Below are 22,651 nucleotides of genomic sequence, written 5' to 3'. Positions count from 1 at the left end.
ATCAATGTGCACGTTTTTCTGTTTTTGGACGACAAACGTAACCTCTGCAGGATGCTCGGAGAATGCGGGAGAAAGATTGATAAATCATTAATAATCATGACCCATAAAAACACTAGGATCACATGTTGGTGTGTTGATTTATTCTCTAGTTGTTTTATTATTAAGTGTGTGCAGGTCTTTTGGTTTAGTTCACATTAGACTGTGAAGGTCATTCATTTTATAATTGCAATAAATAAATAACAGTTAGTATAGAAGCTAAAACATTTCTTCCTCTAGATCTGTAACCACTAATTGATCAATACGTTATTGCTTTTGTCTCAATGTTGAATAAGTACAAATATAGTCCTCTTCCAGCTGCTAGGCTAGGTTAAAGAGGCTTAATTATGAGACATTGTTCTGAATCTTTTGAAAATAGTTTAATGGACTCATTTCAGAACTAAAGTTTTTTTTTTTTTTTTTTTTTTTTTTTACATTTCAGCACTGTAGAGACGCTTGTTTTTACTTTCACTTTCACTTTCGAATTTAATTATAATGCGCAAGCTGTCAGTGATCATTTAAATGCTCTTTGTGAGGTTCAGGCTTTCTACAGCAGTACATATAAATAAAAATGCACTTACAAATAACAGATTAATTAATTGCATTGACAAATGACTATATGTACAAAGTATGAGAATATATTAGCATGTGTGATGCGCATAGAAAAGTGCACATGTAAGTGTCATTTTAAAAGACATTTGTATCCTATCAGTTATAATTGTAATTTGTTTTTAATAATTTGATTCTCATAAACCGTGCCCTGAATTAATTGCAGAGCCCAAAACAAAAGCGTAAACCAGACTCCGACAGAATTAATTTATTAACATCGTTTTCAACCTTTTTTATTTTATTTTTTTTTACAGTGAAATTATGGAATTAAGCAGGAATGATTACAATTAGTTCATATATCATATTCCTTTTAATCTATAAAGCATTTAAAGCCGCTTTTCCACCACAGGAATTTTACCCAGGAACTAGGGTCTTTTGGTCGGTACTCGGTGTGCATCAGATGCGAAATTTAAAGCTGTGTTCGCTGGCTGGCGCTGAGCCAGAGACAGAGACACACGCGTTCGTGCAACGCTTCATGATAACCAATCAGAAACGATTCTGTTGCGCTTATGAATGCAATGGCCAATCAGAGACGTGGAGAAGAGTCATCACTGAAACGCGGTGTTTTGTTCTCTTGCTCGCTGACAGAATTATTTAGCGAATTCTCTCATCAGAAACAACAAAAAGTGCAGATGTGCATACGAATGTAAGTAAGATATTCGTTTCATAATGTGAAGTGTTTCAGTGATTTGAATGGGAGTTTTTGAGAGTGCCTGAACTCTGGCTAGACTGAATGAAAATGTTCTTTGATAACGTTCTTTACTCTCTGTAAAATGAAAGTGTTAAAATAAGTTACTTACAATATTGTTATAAAAAATTACATTAAATTCAAATTCAGTCGTATTAAAAATATTTTATGGCATGAAAAGGCACTTAAATAAAAAGTCGGGTTTTTATGTGTAGTTAACAGATTACACTACTTTGCCCATCACCATTTATTGATCAAATAACAATCTATAAAGGTGCAAAACGCGTTCACTTACACATATTTGAGAATCGAGATATTTACTGATATATTAAGCATGTTTGGAATTGTTTTGAATAAAAAGGAAAATAAATAAATAAAACATAAGCCTATATCAGTTATACAGTGCTAAAAATCATGAATGCATGACGACTCTGTTTCTGCGGCTATTATCTTCAATGAAAAATGAAAGTAAGCAGTGGAATTTAATATCCTATTTAAATATACAGTGAGGAAAATTGCAGTAGCCATAGTCAGCTGACTGATGTCATCAAGCACGCTGCTGTTTGCAGAATTACCGGATTCGCGTCGTCGCGGAAATCACACTCCCGAGACTAATGCGTCTGAACTACCGAGGAGGATGCACGTCCAAAATCAGCGCACTTTGTATTGAGAAACACACACAGACCTACGTCACCAGACTATTTGCCAAATCTAACCCCGTACTTTAGACCGCGGTGGAAAAACAGAAAGCATTAGGTCTAGGGGGAAAAATAGTTAATAGGGAAAAAAGTTCTTGGTACAAATGTTCTGGGTAATTTCAGTGGAAATGTGGCATAAGTATACCCTCGTCTATCTTTTCTCGAATTGACCGTAGACACGCCCACTGCTGTAAAGAAAATGAGTAGCCGAGTTTTTTTTTTCTTTCTTTCTTTGAAATATATTTTTTCCAGCAGGAGGAATATCAAGACCGCTAAAGGTACCAGACGAAGAGCTGAAGAGTTTGAGACGCGAAGTTACAGCTGCAGACAGATGTTCTTTAGGAATTTAATATCTCTTAAACCTGCAAAAAGTATTAACTGTATTTGATTTAGACAGCAGATGTTTATGGTTTCTAACATGGAGCTGAAGTGGGCACTTCTTGTGGGTGAGCAGATTTGACTTCGACTTGTGTGGTGAATACATTTGTGAAGTACTGAAGATGTGCAGATGTTCAGATCAAATATAGCCTATGTTTCAGAGACAGTTAGAAACTAACTGCGTTTCCTTTCTGAGTAACAAAGACTGCTTATGAAGCTCGACCAGCTGTTAAAAGTCTGAAACATGAACAATGCCTCTTTGTTTTGAACCAACAACCAGTACAGGACTGTTAATGATTAGAAAATGATTGTTAAATGTGTGATATCTATATATATATAGTTATTTTCTTCACACTCATATATAACTTATATGTATATGCCATTAATACATAAAACCACTAGAACAAAAGAAACCCACAAGTATGTCTGTCATGTTATGAAAGAAGAGGTTTTTGCAAATACTGTCGCTTCATATTGCCATCCGTTAAATGGAGCTTAAACCTTAAATACAATCATGCTATTAGCAAAAATTCAAGGTATTTATCCTCCAGCAATACTCACACTTTAAGATCACAGTCTAATAATGACATATGTCTGGAATGAAGCCACTTTTGAAATACAAGCCAAAAATTCGGAGTGTAATAAAGTTCACTCTGGAAGAATAAATGTGTAACACTTTAAATATTTTACTCACAGAACCTGCTTCAAATGCTCTCCCAGTTAAATATTGTATGTAAGTTGCTGAATAGATAAATATATTTTTAGTGTGTGTGTGTGTGTGTTGTAATGTCACTGCTACAAATAATATTTCCATATTTGTGTTTTCCTGCCTTATTTGTGGTGTAAACGCTTAGTTCAAATCAAACAAATACATTTCTAATATTTTATATACAGTCTTGTTCAAAATAATAGCAGTACAATATGACTAACCAGAATAATCAAGGTTTTTAGTATATTTTTTATTGCTACGTGGCAAACAAGTTACCAGTAGGTTCAGTAGATTGTCAGAAAACAAACAAGACCCAGCATTCATGATATGCACGCTCTTAAGGCTGTGCAATTGGGCAATTAGTTGAAAGGGGTGTGTTCAAAAAAATAGCAGTGTCTACCTTTGACTGTACAAACTCAAAACTATTTTGTACAAACATTTTTTTTTTCTGGGATTTAGCAATCCTGTGAATCACTAAACTAATATTTAGTTGTATGACCACAGTTTTTTAAAACTGCTTGACATCTGTGTGGCATGGAGTCAACCAACTTGTGGCACCTCTCAGCTGTTATTCCACTCCATGATTCTTTAACAACATTCCACAATTCAATCACATTTCTTGGTTTTGCTTCAGAAACAGCATTTTTGATATCACCCCACAAGTTCTCAATTGGATTAAGGTCTGGAGATTGGGCTGGCCACTCCATAACATTAATTTTGTTGGTTTGGAACCAAGACTTTGCCCGTTTACTAGTGTGTTTTGGGTCATTGTCTTGTTGAAACAACCATTTCAAGGGCATGTCCTCTTCAGCATAGGGCAACATGACCTCTTCAAGTATTTTAACATATGCAAACTGATCCATGATCCCTGGTATGCGATAAATAGGCCCAACACCATAGTAGGAGAAACATGCCCATATCATGATGCTTGCACCTCCATGCTTCACGGTCTTCACTGTGTACTGTGGCTTGAATTCAGAGTTTGGGGGTCGTCTCACAAACTGCCTGTGGCCCTTGGACCCAAAAAGAACAATTTTACTCTCATCAGTCCACAAAATGTTCCTCCATTTCTCTTTAGGCCAGTTGATGTGTTCTTTGGCAAATTGTAACCTCTTCTGCACATGCCTTTTTTTTAACAGAGGGACTTTGCGGGGGATTCTTGAAAATAGATTAGCTTCACACAGACGTCTTCTAACTGTCACAGTACTTACAGGTAACTCCAGACTGTCTTTGATCATCCTGGAGGTGATCATTGGCTGAGCCTTTGCCATTCTGGTTATTCTTCTATCCATTTTGATGGTTGTCTTCCGTTTTCTTCCACGTCTCTCTGGTTTTGCTCTCCATTCTAAGGCATTGGAGATCATTTTAGCTGAACAGCCTATCATTTTTTGCACCTCTTTATAGGTTTTCCCCTCTCTAATCAACTTTTTAATCAAAGTACGCTGTTCTTCTGAACAATGTCTTTAACGACCCATTTTCCTCAGCTTTCAAATGCATGTTCAACAAGTGTTGGCTTCATCCTTAAATAGGGGCCACCTGATTCACACCTGTTTCTTCACAAAATTGATGACCTCAGTGATTGAATGCCACACTGCTATTTTTTTGAACACACCCCTTTCAACTAATTCAACTAATTGCCCAATTGCACAGCCTTAAGAGCGTGCATATCATGAATGCTGGGTCTCATTTGTTTTCTGACAATCTACTGAACCTACTGGTAACTTGTTTGCCACGTAGCAATAAAAAAATATACGAAAAACCTTGATTATTCTGGTTAGTCACATTGTACTGCTATTATTTTGAACAAGACTGTATATGTGAAAATAAATGATAAAGCCACATTTATAAAGTGAAGTTGTTTACCTTACAGAGTTTCAGTTTCATTATGACCCAATTTCCATTGTGTGGCTTGCATGCTAGATGCTTTGAACTTTTTTGCTATGATTTCAGTTTATCTCTGTTTTTTCCTACTCTTCCCAGGTCTCTTTCTGCCGACATGCAGTGGTTGTGGCGTTGGATTTAAACGTGCTAAAAACACATGTGTTGGTAATTATGAGCTTGTGGTTTAACTGAACAGTGCAAAAGTGAAAGTCTGTCCTTTTGTGCTCTAAAAGAGGGAATTCTAGACCTGTAGTTCTAGTCTTACTACATTAAAATGCAGGTTTCCTTCCTGATTCCCGGCATGTGTCCATCTCTCACACAGATGTGGATGAGTGTGGGATTTTTCCGAGTGTGTGTGGTGATAATACTCAGTGTGTAAATGCATGGGGAAGTTACTCCTGCATCTGTGATGTAGGATTCAAAGAGATCTTCCCATGTGAAGGTACAAGTCATTTAATTCAAAGGGAATTACAAAACATTGTAAAAGCATTTGATCATATTGCAGTACACAGTCTGGCTTAATTTATAATTAGATAATTTATACTAAAACAATAATTCATGCCATATGCTGTCTTTCCCTCCGGTCAGATAAAAACAAGTGTCCCGAGGATGAATTTTCTGGATCTGGTGATATGGCGTTTCAGACCTCGACTGGCTCTGAAGCAGAATGTGAAGGTAGCTTTGTTTTTCTGGCCTATCAGTGTAATTTGACATATGTTAAACAAAATCTACCATGCAGTTTGCACTGTATGATGCTGATCAGATCATATCAGCTGTATGTGCAATGTGTGTCTAATTATGTGCAATTACACATTAACAGAGACTGTTTTCCCATTTTCTCTCTCTCTCAGACATCAATGAGTGTTTGGATCCAAATGTTTGTGGCAGAAATGCAGACTGTTTCAATCATCCAGGCAGCTACAGCTGCAAATGTCACCAGGGTTAAAGTAATTATGGCAACAACCAGACTAAATGCTTCGGTGAGAATTACAACAGTAGGGCAAACTATTATTTGCATCATTTTAAATGCACTGATATATTTTTGCAAATGAGAATTGTATGGAAGTTCATCAGTATTGTCTGTTTGCTTATGTTGCTCTTTCTTGCTGTTGTGCACAGAAATGGACTGTGATCAGTTTAAACCTGAGTCTGATGCAGACCACACACCAGAGAAGGTAGCATGTGGTCTTCTGCCTTTGATTAGTAGTAGTAGTATGCCCAGGGGACATCTCCACTTTTTTTTTTTTAGTTATGTCATGATAAAAAATTCTTAAAATAACAAACATTTAATGCTCTTTAATTGTTAATATCTGATATGCATTCTCATCTTATTGTAAAGACAAAACACTCTGTGAGCAACATTCTCAGATGTTATTTGTACATTATGTCTGTTCTCATAAAATGTTGATAGAATATGCTGTTAGAAAAAAACATTATTTGTGTTATTGATATTTGCTGAATGTTAACATTATACAAGTGCTGCATTGTGAGTAAAGATTAAGAGGATGTTATTTTAACGTTGCATAAGCGTTGCAAATCACTGTTTTCCAATTTAAACAGGCACAGAGCAGCCTCATTCAGTCGTGTAAATATGCCAGTACAGGTGCTTCTCAATAAATTAGGATGTCGAGGAAAAGTTCATTTATTTTTTATTTCAGTAATTCAACTCAAATTATAAAACTTGTGTATTAAACAAATTAAATGCACACAGACTGAAGTAGTTTAAGTCTTTGGTTCTTTTAATTGTGATGATTTTGGCTCAAATTTAACAAAATCCCACCAATTAGAATACTTCATAAATCCAAAAAAAAAAAAAAAAACATTTTGTAAAATTGTTGGCTTGCTGGAAAGTATGTTCATTTACTGTACATGTACTCAATACTTGATAGGGGCTCCTTTTGCTTTAATTACTGCCTCAGTTCGGCGTGGCATGGAGGTGATCAGTTTGTGGCTCTGCTGAGGTGGTCTGAAAACACAGCTTTCTTTAACAGTGGCCTTCAGCTCATCTGCATTGTTTGGTCTCTTGTTTCTCATCTTCCTCTTGACAATAGCCCATAGATTCTCTCTGGGGTTCAGATCTGGTGAGTTCGCTGGACAGTCAAGCACACCAACACCATGGTCATTTAACCAACTTTTGGTGCTTTTGGCAGTGTGTGCAGGTGCCAAATCCTGCTGTAAAATGACATCAGCATCTTCAGAAAGCTGGTCAGCAGAAGGAAGCATGAAGTGCTCCAAGATTTCTTGGTAAATGGGTGCAGTGACTTTGGTTTTCAAGAAACACATTGGACTAACACCAGCAGATGACATTGCACCCCAAATCATCACAGACTGTGGAAACTTAACACTGGACATCAAGAAACTTGGATATTGAGCTTCTCCACCCTTCCTCCAGACTCTAGGACCTTGGTTTCCAAATGAAATTTTGCTCTCATCTGAAAAGAGGACTTTGGACCAATGGCAACAATCCAGTTCTTCTTCTCCTTAACCCAGGTAAGACGCCTCTGAAGTTGTCTGTAGTTCAGGAGTGACTTAACAAGAGGAATATGACAACTGTAGACAAATTCCTAGACACGTCTGTGTGTGTCGGCTCTTGATGCCTTGACCCCAGCCTCAGTCCATTGCTTGTGAAGTTCACTCAAATTCTTGAATCCAGTTTGCTTGACAATCCTCATAAGGCTGCGGTTCTCTCGGTTGGTTGTGCATCTTTTTCTTCCACACTTTTTCGTTGCACTCAACTTTCTGTTAAGATGCTTGGATACAGCACTCTGTGAACAGCCAGCTTATTGGCAATTAATTTTTGTGACTTACCCTCCTTGTGAAGGGTGTCAATGATTGTCAGAGACCACTCTGAAGGCTCAGGAAACTTTGCAGGTGTTTTTAATTTGATAAGCGGATTGGCATGTCATCATATTCTAATTTGTTGAGATGTGAATTGGTGGGTTTTTGTTAAACCTGAGCCAAAATCATCACAATTAAAAGAACCAAAAACTTTAACTACTTCAGTCTGTGTGCATTTAATTTATTTAATACATGAGTTTCACAATTTGAGCTGAATTACTGAAATAAATGAACTTTTCATTGACATTCTTATTTATTGAGAAGCACCTGTAGACTTCCATGTATTTTATTCTAGTTAAAGTATCTGATGTCACTGCTGAAGAACAGCTGTGAGTCTCTGAATGATCCACGCAGAGAACATTCCACTGGAGAGAAATTACTGGAGGTGAAACACACATTGTACGATATAGTATTTATTCAGATTGTAGTTTGTGATAATGTACTCGCCCATTGATGAATGAACGTCTCTGATTTATTCCAAAGAATGTGTGCAATTCCACCAATGAGCTGCTGTCTGAAGGAAACATTGCTGATAGTGAGACGCTGAATCAGTTTCTGGACACGGTGGAGAACAGCATGCGTCTGATTGGACCTCAGCTGAAAGAGCCTGTGACCAGGATGGAGACGCACAACACCTGTGAGAAACCACATGCATTACAGTTCAGACACAGTCAGGCTGTGTTACTGAATACTGAAAATAAGGCATATTTATTATTCAGAGGGATTTACACGCACATTCAGGTTTAATGGTGCTTAATTAAGACTTAAATCAGTTGTTCTGTATGTCCTAAATATTGTGGAAACATAATTTTCTGTAAAGTTGCTTTGTAACGATTTGTATTGTAAAAAGCTCTATACAAATAAACTTGAATTGAATTGAATTGAATGTCCATGTGATTGACAGTTCTGAGGTTGCAGTCATGCAGGGTCAGACTCCGCCCAGTGGGCGTGTCACTCTGAGCACAGACTCTGCCCTCTTCAGCACCAGCTGGGAAGCTGTTGTAGGCAAATCATATCCAGGTACAACTAAAACCAGTGCACATATATGATGGTACCAACAAAACCATCAGTATTTTCACGAAATGTGAATGTTCTCTTGTTTACAGGTTTTGCGTTCGCGGCTCTGGTCAGTTATAAAGATCTGAACTCATCTAGTGATCTGCTCCACAAGATGAGCAATGAGAGATCAGATGATAAAGAGAGAAGTGTCACTTATCAACTCAACTCTAAAGTGGTGACTGCCGTCGTCAGTAATGCAGAAACCAAGCAGCTGTCAGAGTCGGTGACGCTCGTCTTTAGACACGTGGAGGTGAAGATACTGACAGATCAGCTAATGACCAGCACAAGATCTCACTGGAGACACACACATTTCATTGACAGAAAATCAATCTGTTTTCTGAACTGTCAATCAATCTTCTTCATTAGGAGAGGGTGGAGTCTGAGGGCGTGGCTTACTCCTGTGTGTACTGGGATGAGGCTGAGGGGGCGTGGTCTGAGGAGGGCTGTGAGAGGTCGTGGTCTAACAGCACTCATACAGTGTGTTACTGGTCTCATTTCAGTAGTTTCGCTGTGCTCATGGCTCTCTATCCTATCCAGGTACATGCAAACCTGAGATTTCACATTTTTCATTTGGATTTTAGATTAAATTAAATGACATATTTTCACTTCCTCTCCTCCAGGACGCATTTGATTTGGTGTTGATCACGCGTGTGGGTTTAGTTCTGTCTCTGGTCTGTTTGTTTCTCTGTATCCTGACATTCCTGTTCTGCCGCTCCATCCAAGGAACCCGAACCAGCATTCATCTCCATCTGAGCATCTGTCTCTTCATCGCAGACCTCGTCTTCCTCTCTGGGATCTCCATGACTCACAATCAGGTGTGTTTGAATAAGAAAAGTGTTTAGACATTATTCTGACAATATCAAAAGATGGCTCATTGAATACCAAGAAAGATGACCTTTACAATGAAAAACGTGGTGATAAAGCATTTCTCATTCATAAATTGCTAGTAATTTTCACAAAAAGTACATTTTGAAGTAGACCGACTAAAGTAATATTTCCTTGTAAAACATATTTCACTAATCTTTGTTTTTATAAAACATAATTTTGTATGTGTATGGGTGGTAGAGTGGAGGTGGATCAGGGGAGGGAAGACAGGCCACTTCAGTGAGGTGGAAGTGGGGAAGGAAACAAGGCAGTGCAGGGCACCAATATGAAGCCAGCAATGCAGGTAATTAGTGTGGAGCCAACAAGGCAGGTGGCCAGAGCGGAGTCAAAGACCACAAAGGAGGGTAGAGCAGGGTGTAACATATGGGAAAGAAGACCACCAGAACAGAGCAAATGGAGCAGGAGATTTCTAGGGCAGACCAGATGCAAATTAAGCCCATCAAGATTGAGCAGGAAATCACCACAGTGGAGTTGGAGACCATGATGGAGCAGAGAACAAATGTGGAAAAAGGGGTGGATCTAGTTTCCTCAGTGGGACTAGTGGAGCAGAAGCCCATGCTGGAGCAGGGAGTTCAGAGAGTCCACGGACAGCTTTAGTGGCCGTGACAGGAGACACAGAGTTCAAATAATGCCTTCATGGTCATTACAGGGAGCACAGAAGATTCACAGTAGGCTTCCTTGTCCATTACTGGACAGTGAGAGGTTTTAAGCAAATCCACTGCATAGACCTTGTCAACAATACAGTCATAGGCACAAATCATCATTAAAGAAGCATCCTGATGTATCCTACTCGTCAAGGACAAGGAACTGTATGAGTTTTCTGAAAGAAATCAATCCACAATCTTACTTGTATTGAAGCCTGGCCAGTGGAGGACTGGCTCTCGACTGAGCCTGGATTCTCCTAAAGTTTGTTTCTCCATTTCTGTCACTGATGGAGTTTGTGTTCCTTGCCAGTGTCACCTTGTGGTTTGCTTATAGTTGGGGGTATCTAATATTTGGCACACTTGAACCTGATTTGATTAACTAGTTTGGACATTACCTTAAAGATGAAAAGAAGTCAAAAAAGACAAATGCAAGCAATCCTGAGGATGCCCTGACGTGTGTTTCTCTCTCAGGTAGCGTGTGGGATTGTGGCCGGTCTGCTTCATTTCTTCTTCTTGTCTGCGTTCTGCTGGATGCTGCTGGAGGGGGTTCAGCTCTACCGGATGGTTGTGCTGGTGTTTCACACCACATTAAAACACCTCTACATGTATTTGGTCGGATACGGAGTCCCTCTCTTCATCGTCACCATCTCTGCCATCGCCTTCCCAGCAGGATATGGGACCAGTAGACAGTGAGTTTCTGGAATTGGTAAAATACGCTTAGAAAAAATATATGATCAGTAAATTGGCTAATAATCATGCACACAGCTCGCTGTATATAATATAGAGTATATAATAAAGACTCAACTATAAAGCTCTATATGCTAGAGTACTTCTTAAAGTTTTGACAGTTATGAATACTGATATTCAGAAATGTACCAGAAGTATTGACGTCTCATCTTAGGTGCAAACACGTGATTTAAATTAGGGTACATATCTGTGATATATAAACTAAAGCCTGTAGAAAAATGTCCCCAGAGTCTTGTCTGAATAAGAAATACGTTTTCAAAGGAATTATGAAAGGGAAAGAGGGATGAACTTGTGATTAATTTATCATTCTAACATGTTCCAGCTGTTGGCTCTCTCTTGATCGCTACTTCATCTTGAGTTTTTTCGCACCCGTCTGCATCATTGTGATCCTCAATGGTTTTGTCTTCATCATCACTGTGTGGAAACTGGCTAAAAAGTTCTCCAGTCTCAATCCAGACCTCTCCAAACTCAACCAGATCAGGTGTGCGATCTTGTATTGTATTGAACAGATTCAGTCATTCTTGATTTGACTTCTGTCAGTGGTTTTGATGAAGTGTATTTGGTGTGTAGGAGTTTCACGGTGACCGCTGTGGCTCAGTTGTGTGTTCTCGGAGGAACGTGGGTCTTTGGCTTCTTCCTCTTCAAGGAGGAAGGGACTGAAGTGATGTTGTACCTCTTCATCATCCTCAACACTCTCCAGGGGGCGCTCATCTTCCTCATGCACTGCCTGCTGTCCAAACAGGTACTTACACATGCAACATAACAGAAAAACCATTAAGAATTTACTTACACATTAAACATTAGGTAGCAGTGGCTTGTTTTAGACCTCCAGTATCATCTTGCTGGATTTCAGTGATTTGTAGGGACAGTTAAACCCCCCGAATTGAAAATGAAATCCGTTTATGTTTCTCTGGTGTTCATTTGCCATTGATGATATTTTTATTTAAGAATACTTGTGGCAGCATATAGTAACTTCAAGTCTTCAAGATACAAATAAATGATGCAAAATGATCACAAAATGATCCCATGCAATTTGTCCCACATATATAAAGTGCTCAGAAATAGTGGTTGACATCACAAAGGGCCAAAAAACAAACAAACAAACAAAAAGATTATACATATACATGTTTTTAAAATTAAATTATGTAATATCATATATATCAGCTTAATATCGGCCACCAGCCACCTTGCTTCCTACACAGCAAAATCCCCAGTGTTAATTTAACACTCTTGAGTGTGGACTCATATAAACACTAAGCAATGTTAAAAGTAACACTGAAGCAGAGTTGAAGTTAATGAGATAATTAAGAAGTTAATTGAGTTATGATTGACCATTATTGAAGACACCTGATGTTAACAAGCAGAATCACCAACTGAGAAAATCACAATTTGTGTGTCACCATTATAGTGTTCAGTGTTTGCTTTAGTTGGGATCTTGACCCTTCAGTTATTAACTTTAGATTTTATGTGGCTGTTTTTGAATGATACAGTTGAATAAACGATCATTACAACGTCAAATATCGAGGGTGTGAAAAAGATCATTTTGTTTAAATTAGACACAAACACACACACACATATATATATATATACATACAGGCTCTATACATATATATATATACATATATATATATATACATATATATATATATATATATATATATATATATATATATATATATAAACTTCACTGACATCTGATATATAGTAAATATATATATAGTAAATATATATATATATATATATATATATATATATATATATATATATATATATATATATATAACAAATAACAATATATTACCAGTTCAAGCGTCAAACAAAACCAGCAGACTGTAATGGCATGTTATGGCCACGGTGGGGCACTGAAGATGTTTGAGTGCAGAGTGATTACGAAGAAGAAGTGGAATAAAAAGTTATCTGTTTACATCCTGATAGTTGTGTCCTTGAATACAAAGTTATAGAGGAACAATACATGGTCAGAGACGAATAACCCATGACAGACAGAGTCTAGTGGCACAGACAAGAAGTCGGAGCAGCTTTAATGGTGTGTAGAGTGAAAACGCTGGACCTGTAGAGCAAGAAAAAGAGCAAGTCGGCGAGAGCCGACTTGCTGTGGTGACTGAATTATGTCATACAGACAGACCACAGCGAAGGCAATCATGTGTGCCATTGATTGTGGTTTGAGCTATTTGTTATAGAGTGACCTGAATGCCTGAGTTTAGGTTTCTTTACTGCATACATAAATTAAGTGAAAAAGAGAAGTAAGCAACCCAGCATTTCTGACATAGTATGACATGTTTTTAATAGTTAGTTCTACGTAAAAAAAGAAGTCTTTTGTTTAGACACACAGACATCAGGAATCAGCGTGAGCATCACAACAACGGTGACCATCAAAAAAGCATGTTGTAGCCAATAAAAACTCATCCATGGCTCCCATCATGCATTGCGGCATGAATAAATTATGAGCTGAACTGTCTTTTTAACTTTTTATTCTAACTATATTTTATTTTTGCTGTTTTTATGTTAATTTTTTGTATCTAGTTTTGTGATGTTCAGAGTTGGTCTGTTAAAATTAAAATTCTTTAATAAAAAAAAAAAAAATCAGAATCACTTGCAAGAGATACCTACAAAATGTATAGAAAATACAGATTTTTTCATTGTGGAATCAAAGCTGTGACAATCAGTAATGGAAATTTTACTTTGAGAAAAGAATGTAAATGAGTTCAGTGACTCGTGTGAAACAACGATCACATTAAAACATAATCATCAACACGCGATGATTTTTGCTCTTGGTTTGACAAACAAACTTTAAAAGTAAAAAGTTACAAGCCAAAATCCCAACTAAAGCAAACACTGACCACTATAATGGTGACACACAAATTGTGATTTTTCTCGTTTGTGATTCTGCTTGTTAACATCAGGTGTCTTCAATAATGCTTAATCATAACTCAATTAACTTCTTAATTATCTCATTAACTTCAACTCTGCTTCAGTGTTACTTTACTTACACTCAGAGTGTTAAATTAACATTGGGGATTTTGCTGTGTAAGATATTGGTATTAGCATCAGTCATCTAAATCCACGTCTTTGACCACTATTTTGAATGCATGCAAATGGAGTTGCCAGAAACTGTAATTTCTGTAAATATCTACAAACATAATAGGCTGTTTTCTTGTTTAAGAAGAGTCCGAAACTTAGTGCTCCTCAAGTCAAATATCATTTATTTTGCCTGTTGCCCCCTTCAGGTCAGGATGGAGTATTACAATCTGTTTGTCCGAATGTGTCCACACAAGAAGAAACCCAAACGCAGAACCAGTACCAGCCAGACCAACAGCAGTCAGGTACGTTAGTCTGTGTTTGAGTGTTTTGGACATTAAAGCAGCATTTTTGGGTTCAGTTTCTTCATTCTTCCTTTGACTTTTACAGAAACCTCTGCGGAGCGACGGAAGCACAGCAGAGTCACAGATGTAAAGCACTTGTCATGGGCTGAAAAGACACATAGAGACTTTCTGTGTCAAATGAAGTCTTTTCACAAGCTTTAATTCAACAGTACACTTTCACAGACATCATCTGATGAATACTGCTGATGCTTGTTCAACACACGGGATATGCATCATCTGTTACTGGAGACGGAGATATATAAAGGAAAAAATATATTAAAACAAGTTGAGTGATTCTGACAGTGTTAAGGCCAGCAGAGAAGGATGACCTCTGCAGACTGTTGTTTTATAATGATAACTGTTGCATTGTGTTGAGGGAGAGCATCGTTTTGTTATTTTTATTATACCAGTTAATGAAGTCATTCTTTAGAAGCGATGTCAAAACATCTTTATATTTTAGCTCATGAGGATTTCTAACAGATTTCTAAGTTTTTTCTCTTGTTTCTGCCTCCATTATACAGAAATGTAATGACTGTTGCAACCAAAAGTGATATGTATGTTTATATTTCATTACATTGGTAAAGATTTCTTTTTATATGCAATTTTCTACATGCAAACTAAAATTAATTCATTTTAATGAGTGAAAGAGGAATGAATGGGCATATAAATGAATAATTGTCATGTTATATATTAATATAACTAAAAACTTTTTATCATTCTTAATTAATTTGAAGATTGATATTTATACACTGTATTTGCTCTCTCTGTATAGTCTTAGCATGTTGATGAGGAAACAAGTGCAGAAAGTGCTGGAAAGTGGACATGTTGAGGAGCTGACACAAGCAGAGGAAACATGTGGTCAGCTTATTATTCTGTGTTGCGCCTCCCCCTTCAGATCTGAGAGAGTATTGCGAGAATATGAGCACATGAAGAGAAAATCAGCCCAATAACAATCAGGTAAATCGATCAGAATGAGCAGATGACTCAAAACTGGATTCTATTATTATGTATAACTTGACACCTCTTTTTTTATCTTTTGGATATGTTATTGCACATCAGCAATATAATTGAAAATAAATAAAAAAAATTATATATTTCTATGGTGAAATTTTAGTACATTTTCTGAATCGTTTAAAAATAGTTTGAACTTGACAGTAACTATAAGAACTTAGATTTCTTAAACATTTGAGGGCTGACTGTTTAATGAATATGACGCAATGAAGCAGAAGTTTTACAAGCTGTCACTTGTTTCAGATGAGAAAATATTTTTACAGTGCTAAATGTTTTTGAATGATACAGTTGAATAAACGATCATTACAACGTCAAATATCGAGGGTGTGAAAAAGATAATTTTGTTTAAATTAGACACAAACACACACACACATATATATATATACATACAGGCTCTATACATATATATATATATACATATATATATATATATACATATATATATATATATATATATATATATATATATATATATATATATATATATATAAACTTCACTGACATCTGATATATAGTAAATATATATATAGTAAATATATATATATATATATATATATATATATATATATATATATATATATATATATATATATATAACAAATAACAATATATTACCAGTTCAAGCGTCAAACAAAACCAGCAGACTGTAATGGCATGTTATGGCCACGGTGGGGCACTGAAGATGTTTGAGTGCAGAGTGATTACGAAGAAGAAGTGGAATAAAAAGTTATCTGTTTACATCCTGATAGTTGTGTCCTTGAATACAAAGTTATAGAGGAACAATACATGGTCAGAGACGAATAACCCATGACAGACAGAGTCTAGTGGCACAGACAAGAAGTCGGAGCAGCTTTAATGGTGTGTAGAGTGAAAACGCTGGACCTGTAGAGCAAGAAAAAGAGCAAGTCGGCGAGAGCCATAACAGCTAGCGGCAAGCTAAAAGCACACAGGATGGACCACATATTCACTATCACACCACCGGGATCATTCAACTTTGAGCCAAGCTCGTGGCCTGCATGGATCAAAAGGTTTGAACGCTTCAGAATGGCGTCTGGACTGAAAGAAAAAGACGGTGCATACCAGGTGAATTCTCTCATCTATACAATGGGGGATAAGGCTGACGATATTCTGAGCTTGATGCAGTTGACAGATGAGAAATAAAAGGACTTTGACGAGGTAAAAAAAGCCTTTGATGAACATTTTGTAGGAGTACATAATGTAATTTACTAACAAGCCAAGTTCAATAAACGATGTCAAGACGTCGGCGAATCTGCAGAAAACTTTATCACAGCAGTGCACAAGTTAGCTGAACATTGTAAATATGGCGCCTTACGTGAGGAAATGATTCGAGATAGAATTGTTGTCGGCATACGTGATGCTAAATTGTCTGAAAAACTTCAGCTCAACCCAAAGTTGGATTTAGCTACAGCTATAGTTCAAGTGAGGCAGCACGAGGAAGTGAAAAAGCAACAAGCTGTTCTGCGGTCAGCTGATTCACCAGGACAAATGGATGCACTGTCTCATAAAAATAAAAGTCTGGCTCATAGGAAAAAATCTTTCCAACGCGGAAGCTATTCTCAGCCTCAGCCTACCTCATCAAAGCCAAAACAGTGTGGGAAGTGTGGTAAAACCCCAAAACATTCATGGACTGAATGCCCAGCAAAAGACGTTGAGTGTAGAAAATGTGTGCAGATCAGCTCAAAAGATGGATTCAATTGAAGTGGATGAGGCGGCTTATCTGGGTGTGGTTGACTATCTACAGTCATCCACATGGACTGAAATACTCACCATAAATGGCAGGCCGTTATGCTTTAAAGTATCACAGTTGCGTCTGTGACGGCTATCCCAGAAACAGAATTCAAACAGGATAGATATGGCAGACACTCAGCGGCGTGCAGACCCCTGCTGGGCCCCGCCAACCAACCTCTGGACGTAAAAGGGATAGTGCATGCGGTCATTCAGAGAGGGGACAGAAAGATTGAGGAGGAGGTGTTCATCGTCAAGGACCTGACCATACCCTTATTGGGTCTCCCAGCTATCCGCAGACTGCAGATGATCCCTCAGCTCAATAGCATTGATGATGCAGAAAAACACTTTCCCTCCACTTACCCCGAGGTATTTGAAGGGCTGGGTATCCTAAAAGGGGAGTATAAAATTAAGCTGAGAGACAACGCGGCACCCCATGCCCTCTCGGCCCCACGGCGTGTGGCCATTCCTCTCCGGGCCAAAGTCAAAGAGGAACTAAACCGTATGGAGAAGATGGGGGTCATAGCTCCGGTTAAAGAACCGACTAAATGGTGTGCGGGCATGGTCCCCATAGTGAAAACGTCTGGGAAAATTCGTATTTGCGCGGATTTAACCCGTCTGAACGAGAGCGTCATCAGAGAGAGACACATCTTACCGGCAGTGGATGAGACACTGGCCAAGCTGGAAGGAGCCAGAGTCTTCACAAAGCTTGATGCAACATCAGGCTTCTGGCAGGTCCCACTCCACAAAGACTCCATGCTGTTAACTAGGTTCATCACACCAGAAGGGCGCTTTTACTTCAAAAGGTTACCTTTTGGTATGTCATCGGCAACCGAACATTTTCAAAAGAGGATTTCTCAATTGAATTGATGGTGTTGACGGAGTCCTATGTCACGCTGATGATGTCCTGGTCATAGGGAAAGACCAGGCAGAGCACGACGACAGACTGCACAGGGTGCTACAGAAATTCAGAGAGGCTGGGCTCACTCTAAATGAGAAATGCCAGTTTGCCCTGACAGAGATCCGTTTCCTGGGTCATGTCATCAATTCTCAGGGCATCAGAGCTGATCCAGGAAAAATAAAGGCAATCCTGGAGATGCCAGAGCCAAAGAATGTGGCGGATGTTCACCGTTTCATGGGCATGGTGAACTTTGTAGGCAAATTTTCGCAACGACTGCCAGATCTGACAAAGCCCAATCGTGACCTATTGAAGACGGAGAACAGGTGGACATGGGGAGCCCCCCAACAGAAAGCATTCCTGGAGACAAAAAAGGAATTGGGATCAGAGACTGTGTTAGCCCAGTACAGCCCAAATCACCATGAAAAAAACCATGGTATCGGCGGATGCTTCGTCATATGGACTCAGAGGTGTTCTGACACAAAAACAGACAGATGGAGAGTGGAAACCCGTCGTCTTCATTTCTAGAAGTCTGAGCAAAGCCGAATCAAGATATGCCCATATAGAAAAGGAGGCTTTGGCTGTGACCTTGGCATGCGAGCGCTTGCGTGGATATGTGAGTGGACTGGACTTTACCATAAGAACTGATCACAAGCCACTCATAACACTTCTGAAATCTAGAGCATTAGATGACCTCCCGCCGAGGATTATCAGATTCAGACTCAGGCTGCTCAGATTTAACTTTAACATTATCCATGTTCCAGGTAAAAATCTGATAACAGCTGACGCCTTGTCCAGAGCACCTCTTCCAACCGCAGCCACAGAGGCAGAGCAAGACCTGGAAATAGAATGCAAAGCTTACCTGGACAGCATAGTTGAAAGCCTGCCAGCCACACCAACAAAGATGGAACAGATTAAGAGTGCACAAACGTCAGATAACACCTGCAAACGTCTCAGCCGATACATTGCAAATGGATGGCCGGGACACAGACGAGATGTGCATGAGCAGCTGCTGCCCTACTGGCCCAATAGGTCAGTTTTGCATGAAGGATGAGGACTGCTTATGAAAGGAGAGAGACTTATAATCCCTGAGTGCATGAGAACTGACATCCTGCAGCGACTGCACCAGGGACATCAAGGTATCTACAAATGCCTAGCCATGGCCAGAGAATCAGTCTGGTGGCCAGGTATCACGTCTGCTGTAAAGCAAATGGTCGAGAGATGTGAGATTTGCGCACGTGAAGCTCAAACACCAGTCGAGCCTCTGCTCACAACAGAACTACCAAACAGACCATGTCAGAGGGTTGCTGCTGATCTCTTCCAATGGCAGAATGGGAACTATTTAGTTGTGATAGACTACTTCTCTCGCTATATCGAAGTTTGTTCCCTACTTGGCAGCACATCAGCAAAACAGACTATTGCCAGACTTAAAGCTGTGTTTGCCAGATAGGGATGCCCAGAAGTGCTCGTCACGGACAATGGTCCGCAATTCTCCTGTCACGATTTCGCTCAGTTTGCACAGGATTATGACTTCGCCCATGTGACAAGCAGCCCCCGTTACCCCCGCAGCAATGGGGAGGCTGAACGGGCCGTTAGAACAGTTAAGTCTCTCTTAGTGAAAGAGGGAGATTTCCACAAAGCTCTGCTGGCCTACAGGGCCACTCCATTGGCACACGGGAGCTCCCCAGCACAGCTGCTGATGGGGAGGAGAATTCGAACACCAGTCCCAATATCATCAGAGCAGTTACAACCACAGTGGCCCGATCTTGAGAGGTTCAGAGAAAAGGACACAGTGTTGAAATTGCAACAGCAACAAACATTCAATCGGAGTCACTGTACTCAAACCTTACCACCTCTCCAGCCTGGACAGCATGTGTGGATCAAACCCACACACACAAAAGGGACTGTTGTTAGTCAGGCACAGACACCACGCTCATACGAGGTGGAGACCCCTGAGGGAGGACGGCTGCGACGCATCCGTTCACACCTCAGGGAAGTTCCATTGCCTCCAGCATCATATGTGATATGACGGTGACTAGGTCAGGGAGACTGTCTAAGGCTCCTTAGAGACTGGACCTTTGAACATGAAACACATGCATACACACCACAGAGAAAGAAAAAAAAAGTAACTTTCTGTTTGAAAAGTGAAATGTTCATTAGAAAAGTAATGTTCTGATTTATTGAATTTTCCAGTTAATTTAGGATAAAGTCTACAAAAAGGGCTACTGTGAAGTAAAATATCTTCTGTTCATTTCTCTTTGAATGTTTTTAAGTTTGAAAAAGGATTTGAAGAAACTCGTAAAATCATAAGTTAAGAGAGTGAAATAACTTAGTAGCCATTAGGGCTGTAACGATATTCAATATGAAATCGAAATCGCCATACGCAGGTCCACGAACCTGTATCGCGATGTGAGAAGGCAGAATCACACCCCTCCTAGAGTTAACCTTCCTGTCCAGATCCAATGCTTCCACATTTTTAAATTACTATAAGTATTATTTGAAGTTAACATTATAAAATACGTTTGAAGGAGTCGATTAACGCGGATACGCGTTACGAGTCATTTTCTCCTGATAACCCCGAAAGGAACTTAAATTACACTTTCAGTTTTAATCGTACAGATAAGAGCAATACATCAATAGAATCTGTAAAGGGTCTACTTTTTTTTGGATACAGACATAATAACAACAAAACTTTGTTCACTTATAAAATAAAGATAACAAACAAGGTGTGCTGTCTGCAGCCTTTGTCTGCGCTGATCGTCATGTACAAACACGTCATTAAAATGAACTGTAACTCAGTGAATACTCAACGAAGAGACATGAGAGAGATATCTATAGAAAGCTTGACATGTCTACTTTTAAACTAAATAAGGTGCTGCCGAAAACAAAATTTCTGTGATAAAGTAATCCATATGAAAACAATGCGATGTCTGTTTTTCACGTCTCCCTTCATTATATCTAATGTGACCACGCCCCCACGCTGAACGCGCTATTCAGATTCAACCTGAAGTGGGTGAATACACCCACACAGAAGAAAAAGCAGCAAGACTGTTCTTCAAGTTCTTTTTATTTTACTGTTTGCTTCGCGATGAGAGGAATAAGACATAATTCACCCCAAAAAGATATGATGTGGTTGAGGATTTGAGAAATGGATTTCCTCAGAAAAAAAATAATGAAGTCCTCTATTCAGCAGAGATCATAAACATGAGTAAGTCTCTTTATATTTATTTATATACTTGTAATAGTTTTCACATAACGTGTAAACATTTTAGCCTACTAGTTAGACTTTCCAAACTTTAATTCCTGACTAAATGTATAATTAAGTGAAATATTATGAAGTTTCAATAACAATATGCAATACTATATCATTCAAAAGCTTGATGTAAATAATATAAATGTAACAAATAAATGTTACAGTAACAAATGTAACAAAAATGGTGTTCTTTTAATTCATCCCCCCTAAAAAACCTGAAAAATATTCTCAGCTCTTTTCAACATTAATAATAATAATAATTATGATGATAATAATAATGTAAGGGTTACATTCTTTCTTGTAACCCTTCCCTCTCAGTGACAGCTGACTGAATGGCTCATTATGCAGCTCATTATGCAGGCCTTTGTCTTCTCAGGTGTAAATCACAATGATATTCATGATAGTTGACGCCTACTTGCATATGACTTTTACCAACAAAAAGTGTCTTAGAAAATTTAAATCAGTAAGTGAGTAAACAAGATGATTTTCACGTAATTTAGAAAGAAAAATTCTAGGCTACAAGCTCCAGTTCTCAAAAATCCCGGGAGCCATTGTTCTTTATGTGTGTTTTTTTTGCCTTATTCAAGTGTTTTAACATTTTTAGTTTTCACTAACCACACATAACATTTTTTTTCTCAAAAACACAATCATACATGCATTTCACATATTATTATAGCCCAGTTTGTGCCGATTACACTAAAATTCGACTTTACCCATTTAGATATTTATAAGAAACTGAAAAAAGCACAAATGTCAGGACATGACAAAACTTCTCCAGGCCCCAAAAATACCCTTACCCTAATTACTCACCTTCTCTCCGCCACCATCAGGATTCCTCACCTCCTCACCACCACCACGGAGTGTTGTCGTCTCAGCATCATTGTTTGTTTGTGTATTTACCTTCATCTCATCCCATTAAACTGTTAATCTCGCATCTGCTTCCAGACTATCTTTATACCCACTGTCACAGACGCTTGCATTAATTTCAGCATCTGAGCTTCAGAGTTCTCTCTCCATCAAGCGATCTGAACTTTTCAGTTCATCTCAATAGACGCACAGCGCACCTATATTTGATGCTCTGTAAACTCTTTGTGAAGGCGCACGACACACCGTCGCTTTACTGATAGCGCTGTTTCTCACACATGCAAAAGAGAGAGAGAGCGAGAGTCTTACTACGCTGAATCGACACGC

General features: G+C 38.6%; 1 protein-coding gene and 1 pseudogene across 2 annotated transcripts in view; both read left to right on the top strand.

The window, feature by feature from the left end:
* The window catches only part of LOC113099766 (adhesion G protein-coupled receptor E1-like), a 35,354-nt gene extending 19,497 nt beyond the window's left edge, over positions 1–15,857 (top strand). The window contains exons 11-18 of one of the 2 annotated variants that reach the window (XM_026264712.1): positions 8,944–9,146; positions 9,263–9,433; positions 9,517–9,711; positions 10,897–11,114; positions 11,495–11,653; positions 11,743–11,914; positions 14,418–14,513; positions 14,599–15,857. In XM_026264712.1, the coding sequence (XP_026120497.1) occupies positions 8,944–9,146; positions 9,263–9,433; positions 9,517–9,711; positions 10,897–11,114; positions 11,495–11,653; positions 11,743–11,914; positions 14,418–14,513; positions 14,599–14,643 (1,259 nt within the window). In that variant the 3' untranslated portion in view covers positions 14,644–15,857. The remainder of the gene's footprint in view (positions 1–8,943; positions 9,147–9,262; positions 9,434–9,516; positions 9,712–10,896; positions 11,115–11,494; positions 11,654–11,742; positions 11,915–14,417; positions 14,514–14,598) is intronic. The other variant, XM_026264713.1, reaches the window with a different exon arrangement.
* On the top strand, positions 2,211–8,729 carry LOC113099767 (latent-transforming growth factor beta-binding protein 1-like; annotated as a pseudogene).
* Positions 15,858–22,651: the final 6,794 nt, after the last annotated feature.

This window comes from Carassius auratus, unplaced genomic scaffold, assembly GCF_003368295.1.
Source record: "Carassius auratus strain Wakin unplaced genomic scaffold, ASM336829v1 scaf_tig00217030, whole genome shotgun sequence".
Classification (NCBI taxonomy): domain Eukaryota; kingdom Metazoa; phylum Chordata; class Actinopteri; order Cypriniformes; family Cyprinidae; genus Carassius; species Carassius auratus.
Note: the sequence above shows the minus strand (reverse complement) of the source record. Positions and strands in the feature narration are given on the sequence as shown.